Source organism: Odontesthes bonariensis, chromosome 9, assembly GCF_027942865.1.
Source record: "Odontesthes bonariensis isolate fOdoBon6 chromosome 9, fOdoBon6.hap1, whole genome shotgun sequence".
Classification (NCBI taxonomy): Eukaryota; Metazoa; Chordata; class Actinopteri; order Atheriniformes; family Atherinopsidae; genus Odontesthes; species Odontesthes bonariensis.
This window is the reverse complement of record NC_134514.1, coordinates 1,556,245-1,574,182: the sequence shown is the minus strand read 5'-3', so window position 1 is coordinate 1,574,182 and position 17,938 is coordinate 1,556,245. Positions and strand designations below refer to the sequence as shown.

At 45.7% G+C, this 17,938-nt stretch overlaps 1 protein-coding gene across 1 annotated transcript; it reads left to right on the top strand.

The window, feature by feature from the left end:
• The first annotated feature begins 5,079 nt into the window (after positions 1–5,079).
• On the top strand, positions 5,080–8,669 carry sst1.2 (somatostatin 1, tandem duplicate 2). The gene is made up of 4 exons (XM_075474284.1): positions 5,080–5,233; positions 5,366–5,556; positions 8,271–8,481; positions 8,574–8,669. Exons 2-3 carry the CDS (start codon positions 5,368–5,370, stop codon positions 8,472–8,474), a joined length of 393 nt encoding a protein of 130 aa, XP_075330399.1. The 5' UTR covers positions 5,080–5,233; positions 5,366–5,367; the 3' UTR covers positions 8,475–8,481; positions 8,574–8,669.
• The last annotated feature ends 9,269 nt before the right edge of the window (positions 8,670–17,938 follow it).

Sequence of the window (17,938 nt, the reverse complement as noted above, 5' to 3'; positions counted from 1 at the left end):
TCACCTGTTCATTGTCCCCAGCTGCACTCAGTCACCTGTTCATTGTCCCCAGCTGCACTCAGTCACCTGTTCATTGTTCCCAGCTTCACTCATATCACCTGTTCATTGTCCCCAGCTGCTCTCTGTCACCTGGACATTTTCCCCAGCTGTACTCTAGTCACCTGTTCATTGTCCCCAGCTGCACTCTGTCACCTGTTCATTGTACCCAGCTGCACTCTAGTCACCTGTTCATTGTACCCAGCTGCACTCTTGTCACCTGTTTATTGTCCCCACCTGCACTCAGTCACCTGTTCATTGTCCCCAGCTGTACTCTAGTCACCTGTTCATTGTACCCAGCTGCACTCTTGTCACCTGTTCATTGTCCCCACCTGCACTCAGTCACCTGTTCATTGTCCCCAGCTGCACTCTGTCCCCTGTTCATTGTTCCCAGCTGCATTCTAGTCACCTGTTCATTGTCCCCACCTGCACTCAGTCACCTGTTCATTGTCCCCAGCTGCACTCTGTCCCCTGTTCATTGTACCCAGCTGCACTCAGTCACCTGTTCATTGTCCCCAGCTGCACTCTGTCCCCTGTTCATTGTTCCCAGCTGCACTCTAGTCACCTGTTCATTGTCCCCACCTGCACTCAGTCACCTGTTCATTGTCCCCAGCTGTACTCTAGTCACCTGTTCATTGTCCCCAGCTGCACTCTGTCCCCTGTTCATTGTTCCCAGCTGCACTCAGTCACCTGTTCATTGTCCCCACCTGCACTCAGTCACCTGTTCATTGTCCCCAGCTGTACTCTAGTCACCTGTTCATTGTCCCCAGCTGCACTCTGTCCCCTGTTCATTGTTCCCAGCTGCACTCTAGTCACCTGTTCATTGTCCCCACCTGCACTCAGTCACCTGTTCATTGTCCCCAGCTGTACTCTAGTCACCTGTTCATTGTCCCCAGCTGCACTCTGTCCCCTGTTCATTGTTCCCAGCTGCACTCAGTCACCTGTTCATTGTCCCCACCTGCACTCAGTCACCTGTTCATTGTCCCCAGCTGTACTCTAGTCACCTGTTCATTGTCCCCAGCTGCACTCTGTCCCCTGTTCATTGTTCCCAGCTGCACTCAGTCACCTGTTCATTGTCCCCAGCTGCACTCAGTCACCTGTTCATTGTCCCCAGCTGCACTCAGTCAATGATATATATCAATAATTGATATATATATATATATAATTAATCCCAGCTAATCACAGCTGTTTCAGACACAGAAGGAGCATCTTTCTGATGTTTCATTCTCTGCTTGTTTGGTGTCTTTTTGTTTTTTATGTGTAATTTGGGATCTTTTTGTGTTGGTTTGTTGTTTTAAAGTTTTTAGATTCTTCCTTTCTTTTCATAAAATTACCATCTGCAGTCAGTTTGTGGGTTTCTGTTCCTGGTTTCCTGTGAGTTCCTGCTCTGTGTCTCCATTATATCTGCTACCAGAGGCCTGATTTGATTCTCCAAAGTGAAGAAACCAACAAACCAAAAACTTTCTGGACTCTTCCCTGCTCCTCTCCTGCTTCCTCTGCAGAGTTCCTCCAGCAGTTCGGGGCCCGGCTGAACCGGCTGAACGCCAGCGAGCCGTTTCTCACATCGTGAGCTCGACTCTTCAGGCCAAATTAAACTAAATTGTTTCCCAGTAATCTGCATGTTTGAGAGTCCACTCAGTGACTCAGAGTGGAAACAACAACTGTACGCATCACAGCAAGGGAGCGTGATGTCACCGCCCCCCCATCATGCGTGTGTGCGTGCTCATGCCAGAGGGTCCTTAGAGACGGCTGCTGGCTGATAATGTGTCGCCACGGCAACCAGCAGCCGCTAATGCGCTGTTTATTAGCAGAGGATGAAGATGTTGAACAGATTCTCTCCGCAGACGATGAAGAAGTTTCTGCTCCTGCTGGAATAATCTTTCTGAAATGTGGTGACGATCACAGACGAGCTCCGATTAAAAACACGTTTTAATGATTTCATTCGGCTAAAGAAACTAAAAGTAAAGAGGTGAAACCTTCAATCTTTTTATTAAACTTCAGCTCGGCGTGAAAAAAGGAGACAAAATTATTCTGATTCTTCCATTTCCTCTGAGCTCAGCATCTGTCCTGCCTCCTCAGCTTCATTCAACCTGTTCAGCTTCCAGCTGCAGTAACCTGCCGACCTTTAGTTCAGACATGTGGAACAAAGTCAGGAAACGTCCCAGATTTAGTTGTTTTTCCTAAAAATCAGCTGATTCTTTTCAGGTTTTACTGGGTTGGACTTTCTGGAGCGGTCCTTAACTGGTTCGGGTCCTACTTAGAAGGCCGGAGTTATTTTGGTAAATTGGCAGCTATGAATCTGAGCGAGTGGCCATGACTTGTGGAGTCCCCCAGGGGTCAATTCTTGGACCTCTTCTGTTTAACTTGTATATGCTCCCTTTGGGTCAGATATTGCAGAACTTTAAATGTTAAATGTAAATGTATTTTATTTCTACAGCCCTTTACAGCCAATCCTTTCGATGTACCAAAGTGCTTTACAGCAGGTAATAAATAAAGAGAAGAAGAAGTAAAAACAGATAAAAACAAAAGAACAATGAAAGCATTAAAATACAACAAAATCGAAAGAGATAAAATAAGATAAAAGTGTCATCATACTACTGGGTTTTAAAAGCCATCCTAAATAAGTAGGTTTTTAGCCCAGATTTGAAACTGGACTTCCCACAAAGATCATTAAACATCTGCAGCTCATCCAGAACGCTGCTGCTGGAGTTTTAACCCGGACTAAGAGATCTGAACACATCACAGCAGCTTTAAAATCTTTACTCTGGCTTCCAGTCAGTCACAGAATAGATTTTAAAAGCCTGCTGATGGTTTACATCTGTGATCTGTTCAGAGAATATAAAGCCAGCAGAGCTCTTAGATCCAAGGACTCAGGTCAGCTGGTCCAGTCCAGAGTCCAGACTAAACATGGAGAAGCAGCATTTAGCTGTTATGCTGCAAACAAGTGGAACAAACTGCCAGTGGAGATTAAACTTTCACCAAATGGAGACATTTTTAAATCCAGGTTAAAGACATTTCTGTTCTCATGTGTCTATGCATGAAATCTGCACGATATCTTTGAACTTATCTGGACTGTTGCTGGTTTTTAAATTCATTTAAATTATTTTATTTGTTTCTCTTTATGTTCTTTTAATTCTTTTTAATTCTTTTATTTCTTTCTCTTTATATTCTTTCATGTATTTTAATGCTTCTTCCACTCCCTGCTGCAATGCTTTTATTTTATGTAAAGCACTTTGAATTGTTCTGTACATGAAATGTGCTACTAATAAATTTGATTTGATTTTAACATGTGGACAAAGAGGAAACGTCCCAGATTTAGTTGTTTTTCCTAAAAATCAGCTGATTCTTTTCAGGTTTTAACATGTGGAAAACACACTGCAGAATCAAACGATCAGGAAACAACAAGGAGAAAAACAGAGTTTGAACCTTAAAGCTCAGTTTGAATTGTTCCGGTTTTAAATCCCAACATCTGCCCTTTCAGGGACATCATTTCTTCTTCCAAACAGCCGAACAAAAGCTCATTTTCACTCAGAGCCAGAGGGAGGACGCCCAGCTGCAGCCGAGGAAACGGCAACAAAAAGCCTTCAAATGAGCAGAGAAATGCTTGGATTTCATGTCCCACACGTCTGAAATGTCTTCACTTTCACCTTTTTTTCAAATATTTTAAAAGATCTGAAAGTAAATTTGAACAAAATTCCTTTAGATTTCTGATGGTTTCAGAGAAAAAGAAACTTCTGTGTGTTATAAAATGCAACCACGAGCCTTTTAAGGAGGTATTAACGTTGATTCAGATTGAAAAGCTCTGAAAATCTTCCAGAATGCAACAAGTCTGTTAGTTTGAACTTTTCTTTAACTGAAATGATTCCCTGATAAACTTTAAACTCAGAACCAAACGCAGAACCTGTTGCAGCAGCACTCAGTGAAAGTTGTTCTGGAGTCCCAGAAAGACAGAAAGTTTCCAGAATCTACGGGAACAGCGTTCTGGAAGCTTCTCCAACCAGCAGGTTACCTGCTGACAGGTGAGGGTGTCAGGATCGGGTATAACAGCAGCATCCACCAAAGGTTCAGCCTCTCCAACAAGGATGGGTCGGGGCTCACCGCTTTGGGCCAAACTCCATCAGAGAATCATCAAGAAGTTCATTCATTCAATTCATTTTTATTTATATAGCGCCAAATACAACAAATGTCATCTCAAGGCACTTAGATAATAAAGTCCAATTCAAGCCAATTGGAATTTAATTCATTGTAATCATAATTATTTATAAAATAATCCAATTCATTCATATAGAGCCAATTCAAAAACTATTTCCTAGCTAAGGAAACCAACAGATTGCACTGAAAACTTTTTTTTTTTTTCAGCAAATGTTTCTCAGGAAGAGACCAGGAAAAGATCAGGAAAAGTTTAGGAAAAAAATCAGGAAAAAATCAAGGAAAAGATCAGGAAAAGTTTAGGAAAAAAATCAGGAAAAAATCAAGGAAAAGATCAGGAAAAGTTTTGGAAATGACTCTGAAGCAGCTTTAACTGAGTGTTGATGCTTCAGACTCTACGTTTCATTGCATAAAAGTGAAAATGAGTCCACATGTTGCAGTTAATCTGTTAGATTTCTGCCTTTATAACTGGATCCACATGCGTCTGGAACATTTTCCTGATGATTAAAGTTTGTCCCGCTCTGCTGGAGCCATATTCAGATGTCTGCGTTGGTGGGCTTCCCTGATGCCTCAGCTTTAATTCAGCAGCGTTAAAGTGTTTGTTCTGAATAAACCTTGAGTGGGCGCCTCTGCTGCTTCCTCTTTGTTTAATGGAGATATCAGTGAGTGCTAATGAAGTCTGAACGCCCCGTTAATTCTGCATTCTGCCGTTGTGTTGGCTGCAGATGAGCGGCGGCGGCTGTGAGGGCCGCGGCTGCTCTCAGCTTTATTGTTTTATTGTTTTATTGTTTTATTGTTTTATTGTTCCGACTCCCTCTGAAGTCAATGAGGACTAATGGGCTTCTGTTTAACTTTGGTGTCTGAGTTCCATCATCACCTCGCTGCTCACCAGCTGCCAATCAGCCACGCCGGGTCATGTGACCTGCAGGAGGCGGGGAACCCGGCCTCTTAAGAGCAGCGCCCGCAGGACCAGGAGCACAGAACCAGAGCCAGAACCAGAGCCAGAGCCAGTACCAGTACAAGGACCAGCAGAAGACACCAGACCCCAGTAGGAGCTGCTCCTCTTCTTCTTCCTTTACTCTGTTGTTTGATGTTCCTTCTTCTTCTTCTTCTTCTTCTTCTTCTTCCTTTACTCTGTTGTCTTATGTTTCCTCTTCTTCTCCTCCTGACATCTCTCCAGGTATGCAGAACGCACATTTCTCCGTCTTTTTGGTTCTCGCTGCGGTGGTTCTGTGCAGTTTGGGAGTTTCCTCTCAGACTGACAGAGACCAGGAGCAGTTCCAGAACCAGAACCAGGACCTGGACCTCGACCTGGAGCTGCGTCACCACCGGCTACTGCAGCGAGCCCGCAGCGCCAGACTCCTGTCACAGGTAAAACCGGCCTCCGACCTTTCAAAGACCGCATACTTCTCCTACTACTCCTACTAACTTTCTGTTTAGAATGCTAGTTTGAGTAAGCGAGAAGTTCCCGGATGCATACTAGATTCTCTGAAATGTTGGGTATGCATCATGAGGTTACTACTCATACTCAAACTACCCAAGATGCAACGTAACGTGACGTCGCCGATCGTCATTTCCTGTCAAAATGGCAGTTTCAAGCTAGCTCCAACGAGGGTAGGTTCACTTCCTGTTTTCAAAACAAAAGCACCAATTGTATGATAATGCTTTCCCTATGATAAAAGGCAACGGGTATTTTATTTTGTGAAAATAACCGGAAGTGCGTTGCTAACTGCGGCTAGCTTTAGTAGCGCCGAATTCGTAGGAACAAAATTGTAAACAGCCGGTATTTTGTCAGGTTTTCAACACGTTGGGGATCTAAACGACTACTTTCTCACCTGAAAATGTTTCAAATGTTGCTAAAGTTTACAGAGTTTAGAGCTTAAGAGAAATCAGCTTCAGGCTGGCTGATTTCGGCTCGGGCAGGAGCGAAATGCATTGTGGGTAAACGCTCTGCATACTGTCTGATCGAGCAGTATGGAAGTATGGAAGTATGTAGTATGTAGTATGCGGTTTTGACTACAGCCACAGTGTGTGCACATATGTCAAATTCAGGTGAAAAATTATTTTAAAACTGCCATAAAAAACGAGCCACACATAGTAGCCGAATGAAAATTACACCGCTGGCTTCTGCTGTCTCTTGGGGTGCTGACGGTTCAAGAATTATTCGGATACGACTTTTACTTTTCGAACAGCGACCGTTTGTTCGAGACAGTCGAGTGCAGTCAAAATTATAGTGTCATTTTAAGAACCCATAGTGAGCGTACATGTCAGAGACACAGACGAGCCGCACCTGCTCCTGTTACCGGGGCAACGCCTTGTTAGCCTGCTCTGTTCTAAGACTGCTTATGAGGGCAGAGCCAAGATGGCTGCCCTGTTATAACAGCTTCATGTTATAAATCTGATCTGCTTTTCTCCTTTAAACTGATAGTGAGGGGAAGTTTGAAAATACCCACAATGCAATGGGAAAATGCATTGAAAAGCACTTAACGAGGCCATTTTGAAAATGCCATCAAAGCAGTATTTTAAACAGGACCTTGATAAAAAATGACATAAATGTCTTCAGCAGACTTGTCTTATGAATTTTGGGACTCGCAGAGGTGCAAAATGCAATGGGAAAATGCATTGAAAAGCACTTAACGAGCCAAAACTGCCAAAAACTGCCCTATTTTGGAGGCCTCATACCTCAGCTATACGACATCACAGAGACCTCATTCAAAGTTTATATGTGACAGGAGACTCCCAACTTTAACTGAACCAAAGGGTTTGTTGAGAGGGCGGGCAGTAGATTGGCACCCATCAGAATTTCTTCAGAAATTTTCTAGTTGTTTCTGTTGTCTTTTCCATATTTTGCATGTTTATTGATTTTCATCTGTACAGCACTTTGTCGCAGCTGCTGTTGTTTTAAAGTGCTTTATAAATAAAGCACTAGTAGTAGTTCCAGAGTGGAAATAAATGGGTTTCAGTTTGTTTCCCATGCGTTTCAGTTTGTTTTCCATGGGTTTCAGTTTGTTTTCCATGGGTTTCAGTTTGTTTTCCATGCGTTCCAGTTTGTTTTCCATGCGTTCCAGTTTGTTTTCCATGCGTTTCAGTTTGTTTTCCATGTGTTTCAGTTGGTTTTCCATGTGTTTCAGTTGGTTTTCCATGCGTTTCAGTTGGTTTTCCAGTCCTGAAAGGATCCTTGAAAGGACTTGAAGGATTTCATCATGTGACATCTCAAGGATGCTGCTGTGTATCCTCAGTGTTCCCAAAGTACCCAGAATCCTTTGTGCACATCACAGATGTTTCCCTTTAGCATAACAACTATCCATGTGGAACATGGACTAAAAGTGGGATTATTTTGGGATTAATCCCGAGTTAACGATGGAAAGTCGTGCCACTGAACATCACACTTTTGAAGGTTTTAGAACATTAACTTTGCTGCTGTGTGAGGATTCAAAACCCGGCTTGTTTTGACGTTTTAATTCATTTAAAGTTCTTTAAAGCGAGACTTGTTTGAATTATCTTCCTCTAAAAGGCTCATGAGCAGATCAGCTCAAACAAACCTCGTTTCTGATTGGTGGAAAGCCGTGCCGAGTCTCACCACCACCACTGACCTCCAACAGCAGAGGAACCTGCCCCATGTTGGTTTTTCACCCTCCTTGGACTCCCGGAAACACCAGTTTCTAACTTACTTACTTACAGGAAGTTCATGCCACATGACCAGAAGCTTAACCAGCATCTCAGAGGTCCAACCAGGGCTGAGAAGCTGGACAGTTGACCAGTTTTAGATGTTCTGACAGATTCTAAACTGGTTCCAACAGATTCTAAACTGGTTCTGGTTGGTCCAAACTGGTTCCAACAGATTCTAAACTGGTTCTGGTTGGTCCAAACTGTTCTGAAAGATTCTAAACTGGTTCTGACAGATTCTAAACTGGTTCTGACAGATTCTAAACTGGTTCTGGTTGGTCCAAACTGGTTCCAACAGATTCTAAACTGGTTCTGGTTGGTCCAAACTGTTCTGAAAGATTCTAAACTGGTTCTGACAGATTCTAAACTGGTTCTGGTTGGTCCAAACTGTTCTGAGCCGTGCTGGTTCTGTTCTGCAGGACTGGAGTAAACGCGCCGTGGAGGACCTGCTGGCTCAGATGTCTCTGCCGGAGGCCGAGGCCCAGCGGGAGGCCGAGGTGGTTTCCACGGCAACAGGAGGGAGGATGAACCTGGAGCGGTCCGTCGAACCGCAGAACAACGTGCCGCGTGAGCGCAAAGCCGGCTGCAAGAACTTCTACTGGAAGGGGTTCACTTCCTGTTGAAGCCCAGGTACACCACCTCCTCTTTAAGCCACGCCCACGCGGCGTAGCCTCCATTCTGTGTCTCACCCGTCTGTGCTTTGCTTCCTTTCCTGTGCCTAGGTGAGGCCACGCCCCCTTCTGGACCGAGCCGTCCATCACCTGGACCGACCAATCAGCAGCTGGCACACCTGAATGTTTAATGTAATTACCAATAAAGAGAGAAATCAATCGAACGCGTGGCTCCTCCTCCTTTTTAAAATAAACAGAGCTGATTGGCTCAGAGGTTTCCGATCAGGTTATTGATCGGGCTCCGATGCTGAGTGGTGCTCAGGTGTGTGTTTGTGTGGAAACGGCAGCAGCTTGTGGTGTTTGAACAGAGGAGGGTCGAGCGTAATTAACCTTTAATGGAGAGCAGAGGGAGAGAGAAAACATTGACTGAGCTCATCAGAGTCTGAAAGCACTCCTCTTTAAGCACGATGCAAACACAGTGAAGCCCCGCCCACTGCGGACACACGGCTGCACGCCGTCAGGCCGGACGGGCTTTCAGTCCACCTTTAACAGATGTTAACATCATTAACACACCTGTCAGCAGCCTTCAGGCTTCTTACCAACGGTTAAGGAATGCTTCACTGATTTCACCAGAACTCTTTCAATTCAGAGAGGATCCACATTAACTCAGCAGAATCACGGCCATTTTTAATCATTTCGCCTTCTTCTGGTATATTTTATGGTTCAGTGACATCCACAGTGTGTGTTAGTCCAGGTCAGGACGAACAGAAGCCACCTTAACCCCGTAATGTCCTGCTCCACCGTTGGGTATGTTCCCCTGGCATCATAGATAAAAGATTAGTGGAAGTGAACCATCTCTAAAACATGGCTTAGGTTTGTAAAGCCAGAAGAAAGAACGTGTTGGGACATCATCTTTTAGAAACGTCGTACTTTTATCATAAAGTGTCAAAACATGCGTAAAACCACCAGACGAGAGCAGCTGAGGACATCTCAGCGACAAAATCTAAAAACTGAAGACCGAACAACTACGGACACAGAACCAAAGGACCAAGAAATGCTGAAACCATTAAAAACTAGAAAAAAAAACTAAGTCCAAAAAGCATAAATCAAATCCCCACGGAAGGTTAAAAAGCTGCTGGTGGTTTGGCTGATCTCTGAATAATTATCAGAGTGAGACTCTGGCTGAAGCACGGCAGGTAAAACTGAAAGATGGACGAGTTTTAATGAATAAAGTTTACAGCCGAGTGTCTCCTGCAGCTGAGAGGGGAGCGAATTGAAAATAATTAACAACAGATTCAACTGTTATCAGCTGGAGCAGAGAGCGTTATCTCACCGTGTCAGACGGCGGCTTCCAGCCTCGCTGCGTTTCCACGGAGACGAGAGGATCTCAGCTCAGGAAGGTCTGATTCCCACATCTCAGACTCTGCTAGCATGTTAGCATGCTAAAGGTTAAAGGTCAACCCAAGGTCAGAAACCCAAGAGCTACATCTCAGACTCTGCTAGCATGTTAGCATGTTAAAGGTTAAAGGTCACCCCAAGGTCAGAAACCCAAGAGCTACATCTCAGACTCTGCAGGCCTCAGTTAGCATGTTAAAGGTTAAAGGTCACCCAAGGTCAGAAACCCAAGAGCAGGATTCTGTCTGTAATGTTTATATAAAGTTGACGTGTCCTCACTTCTCATTTGACTTTACTTCTGCAAATATAACAAAATATTAAAGAATAAAGGAGCTGCAATTGAGTAAAAAAACAATAGTTTCACGAGTTTGGTAAAAAGTCAAACCAAAAAAAAGTCCCAAGTGCCAACTTAAAGGGACAGTTCGTCTCTTTTGACGTGAAGCTGTCTGCTCGGTCTGCGCAGCAGGCAGTGATACGAAGGGAGAGAAAATAGGGCCAAGAGATTGTGAGCTCTGACTTTTTCCTGGAGAACCATTTTGTGATGCAAATGTATTACTCTGTTGAACGCATATTGTTCTGAGAAGCAAAACGCTTTATTTTTTAAACCCCAGCCAACTAGCCGGACTACCTTCATCAGCACCAAAACGAGGCTGGAACTCTGCTCACAGGACGCAGCAGGGGGTAAGAAGATGTTCAGAAATGATGCTGCTGATATGGGATGTTACACAGCTTCATGTCAGAAGAGGCGAACTGTCCCTTTAAAGAGGCGAACTGTCCCTTTAAAGAGGCGAACTGTCCCTTTAAAGAGGTGAACTGTCCCTTTAAAGAGGCGAACTGTCCCTTTAAAGAGGCGAACTGTCCCTTTAAAGAGGCGAACTGTCCCTTTAAATCCCCTCCTTTTTCCTTTCCATTTCCTTTAGTATTTAACCATTTAACTTTTAACCACAGAAACTTTCTGTAACATTGAAGCTTTCTTTGTTTCTCCTTCTTTAATCCTTCCTCCTTATTTCCTTTCTTTCTTTGTCGCCTCTTTTTCTTTTTCAGGCTTTTTGTTTCCCGTCAGATTAAACTGTTTCCTTCTTCTTCTGTAACTCTTCCTTCCTCTCTCCTCTCTCCTCTCTCCTTCCTTCCTCTCTCCTCTCTCCTCTCTCCTTCCTTCCTCTCTCCTCTCTCCTCTCTCCTCTCTCCTCTCTCCTTCCTTCCTCTCTCCTCTCTCCTCTCTCCTCTCTCCTTCCTTCCTCTCTCCTCTCTCCTCTCTCCTCTCTCCTTCCTTCCTCTCTCCTCTCTCCTCTCTCCTCTCTCCTCTCTCCTTCCTCTCTCCTCTCTCCTCTCTCCTTCCTTCCTCTCTCCTCTCTCCTCTCTCCTCTCTCCTCTCTCCTCTCTCCTTCCTTCCTCTCTCCTCTCTCCTCTCTCCTTCCTTCCTCTCTCCTCTCTCCTCTCTCCTCTCTCCTTCCTTCCTCTCTCCTCTCTCCTCTCTCCTCTCGCCTCTCTCCTTCTTCCTCCTCCTCTCTCCTCTCTCCTCTCTCCTCTCTCCTTCCTTCCTCTCTCCTCTCTCCTCTCATCCTTCCTTCCTCTCTCCTCTCTCCTCTCTCCTCTCTCCTCTCTCCTCTCTCCTCTCTCCTTCCTTCCTCTCTCCTCTCTCCTCTCTCCTCTCTCCTCTCTCCTCTCTCCTTCCTTCCTCTCTCCTCTCTCCTCTCTCCTCTCTCCTCTCTCCTCTCTCCTTCCTTCCTCTCTCCTCTCTCCTCTCTCCTCTCTCCTCTCTCCTTCCTTCCTCTCCTCTCTCCTTCCTTCCTCTCTCCTCTCTCCTCTCTCCTCTCTCCTCTCTCCTTCCTTCCTCTCTCCTCTCTCCTCTCTCCTTCCTTCCTCTCTCCTCTCTCCTCTCTCCTCTCTCCTCTCTCCTCTCTCCTCTCTCCTCTCTCCTCTCTCCTCTCTCCTTCCTTCCTCTCTCCTCTCTCCTCTCTCCTTCCTTCCTCTCTCCTCTCTCCTCTCTCCTCTCTCCTCTCTCCTCTCTCCTCTCTCCTCTCTCCTCTCTCCTTCCTTCCTCTCTCCTCTCTCCTCTCTCCTTCCTTCCTCTCTCCTCTCTCCTCTCTCCTTCCTTCCTCTCTCCTCTCTCCTCTCTCCTTCCTTCCTCTCTCCTCTCTCCTCTCTCCTTCCTTCCTCTCTCCTCTCTCCTCTCTCCTCTCTCCTTCCTTCCTCTCTCCTCTCTCCTCTCTCCTTCCTTCCTCTCTCCTCTCTCCTCTCTCCTCTCTCCTCTCTCCTCTCTCCTCTCTCCTCTCTCCTCTCTCCTTCCTTCCTCTCTCCTTCCTTCCTCTCTCCTCTCTCCTCTCTCCTCTCTCCTCTCTCCTTCCTTCCTCTCTCCTTCCTTCCTCTCTCCTCTCTCCTCTCTCCTCTCTCCTCTCTCCTTCCTTCCTCTCTCCTCTCTCCTCTCTCCTCTCTCCTCTCTCCTCTCTCCTTCCTTCCTCTCTCCTTCCTTCCTCTCTCCTCTCTCCTCTCTCCTCTCTCCTCTCTCCTTCCTTCCTCTCTCCTCTCTCCTCTCTCCTCTCTCCTCTCTCCTTCCTTCCTCTCTCCTCTCTCCTCTCTCCTCTCTCCTCTCTCCTCTCTCCTCTCTCCTCTCTCCTTCCTTCCTCTCTCCTTCCTTCCTCTCTCCTCTCTCCTCTCTCCTTCCTTCCTCTCTCCTCTCTCCTCTCTCCTCTCTCCTCTCTCCTCTCTCCTTCCTTCCTCTCTCCTCTCTCCTCTCTCCTTCCTTCCTCTCTCCTCTCTCCTCTCTCCTCTCTCCTCTCTCCTCTCTCCTCTCTCCTCTCTCCTTCCTTCCTCTCTCCTCTCTCCTCTCTCCTTCCTTCCTCTCTCCTCTCTCCTCTCTCCTCTCTCCTCTCTCCTCTCTCCTTCCTTCCTCTCTCCTCTCTCCTCTCTCCTCTCTCCTCTCTCCTCTCTCCTTCCTTCCTCTCTCCTCTCTCCTCTCTCCTCTCTCCTCTCTCCTCTCTCCTTCCTTCCTCTCTCCTCTCTCCTCTCTCCTCTCTCCTCTCTCCTCTCTCCTTCCTTCCTCTCTCCTCTCTCCTCTCTCCTCTCTCCTCTCTCCTCTCTCCTCTCTCCTCTCTCCTCTCTGCTCTCTCCTCTCTCCTCTCCTCTCCTTCCTTCCTCTCTCCTCTCTCCTCTCTCCTCTCTCCTCTCTCCTCTCTCCTCTCTCCTCTCTCCTCTCTCCTCTCTCCTCCTCTCTCGTACAGCTCGGTGACTCTTTAACTTCCTCTCTAACTTCCTCTCAGGACATCTTGTCCTGCTCTGTGGGTCTGAGCATTTCTCCCAGAATGCCGCTGGGCCTCGGCGGGGGGTCCCATGATGTGCTCTGACCTGATAATGAGGTGTCGGGGGTCCTCGGTGCAGCCTGGGCGAAGTGTTCGGGCTGTTTTCCTGACGGACGGAGGCCCGCTGGGCCTCTGCTCATTGATTAGTCTGAACCGCCGGACACATTCACCTCCAGCCGAGCGTCTGATTGGTCCGCCTGCAGCGAGGCGTTTTATTGGCCGGCTCCTCCGCAGGGCGCCGGCGTGACGCAGAGCCTCCCGCCGGCAGCGCTCGGACTCGACCTTTGAACCTATTAAATGAGCATTTCACACATATTAGCATGTTTACCATCTGAGGAGCGTCTGAGAACAAAGAGCCGCCAGCGGCGAGCTGACAGCGGCGAGCTGAAGGACGTTTAGTCTGCACGTCTGAGCACGAGATGAACATTAAGGCCTGCAGCTTCAGTCTGTCTGATGGAAACAAAGGTTAAGGACAGACAGACAGTGAGAGGTTAGCATCAAAGACAGAAAGCAGCCGCCGTCTGAAGGCCGCCGGTTCAACCTTTCCTGGTTTCCCCCGAATGTTCTGAGTGTTCATCAGCTTCTACAGCAGAGGCGTCAAACTCATTTTCACCGAGGGCCACATCAAATGTAACTACTCCTTAATGTTAAATAACTCTGAATTTATTACTTATTCTTACAAATACTTTGCACATATATATATATATATATATTTTTTTTACATTTATTACTTTATTATTATATTTTTTGTTTTGTTCTTGTGGCACCAAACAGACCAGGCCAAATTCCTCGTGATGTACAAATTACTTGGCAATAAAACCTTTTCTGATTCTGATGTTACAAATATTAAATATATATTTGCATAGATGTAAAAAAAAAACATGTTTGTGTGTTGCTCTGTTATTATATCATAAAGCCTTTTAATTTGTCAGGTTAAGAAACCCACATCAACTCCATCAACGATCAAACTATCCAAGTGAATAAAGAAAAATAAGTTATGCCATTTACTTTGTTCCAAACCTGAAATATCAAACAAAGCTGTCATGACTTGCAGAACACACTCAGACGTAAGCGGTGTTTGAAAGGTTTATTGTAAGAACTGGGGAGAACACGTGCAACTGGAACCGGGAACTCTGGGGACGGGTATCCACTGGATCGAAGATAAGAGGAATGTCAGGAGGGGAAAGAAGTTTGGATGAATGACAGGAAGAAAACAAACGGCTTACAGGGTGGCAGTTGTCTTCCGCCAGGGAGAGATGAGCGAGGTCTGGGAGCTGGGAGTCTTTATGGGTCCGAGAAAGCTGACATAACGAATTCGGCGCTACTAAAGCTAGCCGCAGTGAGCTAACGCACTTCCTGTTATTTTCACAAAATAAAATACCCGTTGCCTTTTATCATAGGGAAAGCCATTACCATACAATTGGTGCTTTTGTTTTGAAAACAGGAAGTGAACCTACCCTCGTTGTAGCTAGCTCGAAACTGCCGTTTTGACAGGAAATGACGATCGGCGACGTCACGTTACGTTGCATCTTGGGTAGTTTGAGTATGAGTAGTAACCTCATGATGCATACCCAACATTTCAGAGAATCTAGTATGCATCCGGGAACTTCTGCTTACTAACTCAGAAAGTAAAGGGCAGATTATAGTTCTGCGTCTATCGTCTTGACGCGTTGCTTTGCTCTGGTCGCCAACCACTTTTCATGTTATGGTTCTACAACCATAACATGACTCTCGCGAGTCGCCAGAACTTCGGTGGGGAGAGTATATATTCCGCTGACACGCTGATCCTGGTCAAAACAACAATGGCGCGTCTGCAAGATACTACGGAGATGTATATGGAGTTGCTCGACCTTGAAGAAGAAAGGATTCTGCTATTGGAGTTGGCGAAAAGACGAAGGAGGAAGCGTTGGTGGTCTGTGCGCCCGTTGAAAAGACTGGGGAGTTTGCTACACTCGTTAAACCCGGAAAAGCACACCGAGGACCAATCACAGCCGCTTTTGTCTGCGCACTTCCGTTGGTGGTCTGCGTGCGTCTGTCGCGTAGTCAGGATTTTTCTGAGGTGCACGACAACGCGCGCAGAGCCTCTGCGTGGGGGAGTGGTCAAGATTTTGACGCTCGCAGAGGCTCTGCGTCCGAGCGTCAGAGGCTCTGCGTCTGAAGCATAAATCAGGCCTTAGTAGGAGAAGTAGGAGAAGTATGCGGTTTGGAACACAGCCTGAGACTTCCGCCAAAGGCTCTACCACCTGACTGTGTTCCACCAATCAGACGCAGCCGTGCAGTCTGGTCACGTGACCGTACTCGATCTCAGCGGCGGGACGGGTTAGCTTTAGCATTAGCAGTCGTAGCAAACAAAGAAAGAAACAGATGAAAAATGTCAGAACCAACGGTGGGAAATGAAGACGCAGACGAGGCCTCATACTGAAAGCATGTTTACCTTACAAAGAGTGAGAAACAGCAGCTACATTATGTGTCTTCTGTGGCAACCAAAACAAACGCACATTTCAGCAGAAACTCAACATCTAACTTGAGGAAACATGTAGCGCTAAGTTTCCTAAACTCGTTTTTCCCCCATGGATAGGTGAATGTTTGTTTTTTAGGTTACATATGGGTTACATATGTTTTAAACATTTCCTAAGTCTCTTTTATTTTATTGAAGTACTTGAATTTACCTGGATTATTTTAATTTAAGTTATTTTGTAATTAATCAATTCATTTTAATGTATTTGATCAATGGGATGAACTCTAATCTGCCTAAAGATGATTATTTAGTATTTTTGTCTGTCTGATTGAATGCTTGTGTTAACAAATAAATCAGACGTTACTCAACAGTTACTCAGTACTTGAGTAGTTTTTTCACCTTTTTTACTCTTACTCAAGTAATTATTTGGATGAATACTTTTTACTTTTACTTGAGTCATATTATTCTGAAGTAACAGTACTTTTACTCGAGTACAATTTTTGGCTACTCTACCCACCTCTGCCTAATTTAATATTTTTTGGGGAGCTTTTTATACCTTTATTAGATAGGAAAGTTCAGAGAGACAGGAAGCAGAGGGAGGGGAACAACACGCAGCAAAGGGCCGTCCGACGCAGGATTCTAACCAGCTGCAGCGAGGACTGTAGCCTCTGTACATGGGGCGCCTGCTCAGCCCACTACGCACAGACCACCCCGTAAACCAATGTTTTATTCCTAAACCTAACCCTTCAACATCTGGCCCGGGTCAGAGTCCCACCTTGGGCGGCTGTACAGGCTTCACACCAACAGGTGTGTCGTCTTAACTTCAGCCTCAGGTGCAGAAAGCTTGATTTAGTCAAGCTCCAGACGAACAGGACTACTGTCTGATGGGTCGTTCTGTCCGTTTTGTTTTGGTTTTTGGTTGTTTTTTTTGTACTTTAGAACAAACAGTTGATCACCTCCACATTCATACAGACATTATGCTGATGAAACAAGTCAGTTCATACAGTAATGGCTCAGGCTATGTACACACGTAGCCGGGTATTTCTAAAACCGAATGTTTCCCCCCCTCCGTTTATAAATAATCTGTATCCACATTACCTCGTTTTCGAAAAAAACACCTTCCACTCATAACCGAACATCTGCGTTTTCACCTGTCTTGACAACCCAAATGCATTTGCTGTTTTGCGTAATCTGCCCTCGTCAGCTAAATGATAAAGTGTGCACGCAGCTTTTTTGAGCACACTGACAGTGGACTGCCCCTCGATATGAGGACGTAATAATTCCGACAGCGACAGGAGTGAGGACCGGGACATGCGAAATTGTCACGCCATTCCTCTGGGAGTACGACTGTGGCGTGTAAAATCAAGGCAGTAAACAGCGCCTGCACAATAATAACCACCACAGTTCTCAGGCACCCATGCTTCTTCAGTAAGCCATGGTCGCACTTTAGACTTTAAAGCAGATTTGTTGTTGTTTTGGCGCATATTGTGACGTTCGAAAACGCAAAACTCCGGTTATCTCTGTCTACACGCAGCTGCATAAACGGAGTTTTCAAAAATCTTCACTTTGCCCGGAGTTTTTAAAAACATTCGTTTATGATGCGTTTTCATGTGGATGACAGGTCCAAACGTAGAAAAATATATTCGTTTTAGCAGATACCGGCTACGTGTGGATGGGGCCTCAGTGAGCATCTCTCGTGGCCACAAACACAATCCATTTTTCCCAGTATTGCGAATACTTATCGCTCCGTAGACTTAGCGAAAAGGTCATCCTTTCCATATTTTGAATGTTTGTCACCACATCTATCCGGTCTGTCTCTGTTGGGGTGAAGCCTGCAGGCATTTCCCGGGTTTCTTGCTGGCTGCTAATAATATTTTAAAAGATATTTGTCTCGCATCAGTAAATGGGGTGCAATTTTGCCGAGATGGATTGTGGAAAAAGAGCAGTGAATTTCATCACCAAAAATATTTTGGATTATCCGATTATTCTGCCCGTTTTAAAGAAAACAGCACGATGAAATGTGCAGAAAGTGTCGTTTCTGTAGCATGAAGTTAAAGCCACGGCTGGGTTTGGACCTGAGATCACCAGCTGTTTATTATCTGAACGATTCACACGATTCAGGATGAAAACAGAAAACCCAGCTTCCATTTCACCGGCTCTGAACATGAAGGTTCATCCTCTCTCCTCTCCCTGCAGTCGCTCTAACTCACGCCAACAGGCTGAACCAATTAGCTGCCAGAAGCAGGCAGCTGCTGTGTTTCCGCGGTAACAGCGTTGGACGGGTGTGAAACGTGATGTCGGCTGCTGTCAGCAACCTGACAGCA

Coding starts and splice junctions, on each gene's coding strand:
- sst1.2 (XM_075474284.1), top strand. CDS start 5,368: ATGCAGAACGCACATTTCTCCGTCTTTTTGGTTCTCGCTGCGGTGGTT. Junction 5,557..8,270: donor GCGCCAGACTCCTGTCACAG/GTAAAACCGGCC, acceptor TCTGTTCTGCAG/GACTGGAGTAAACGCGCCGT.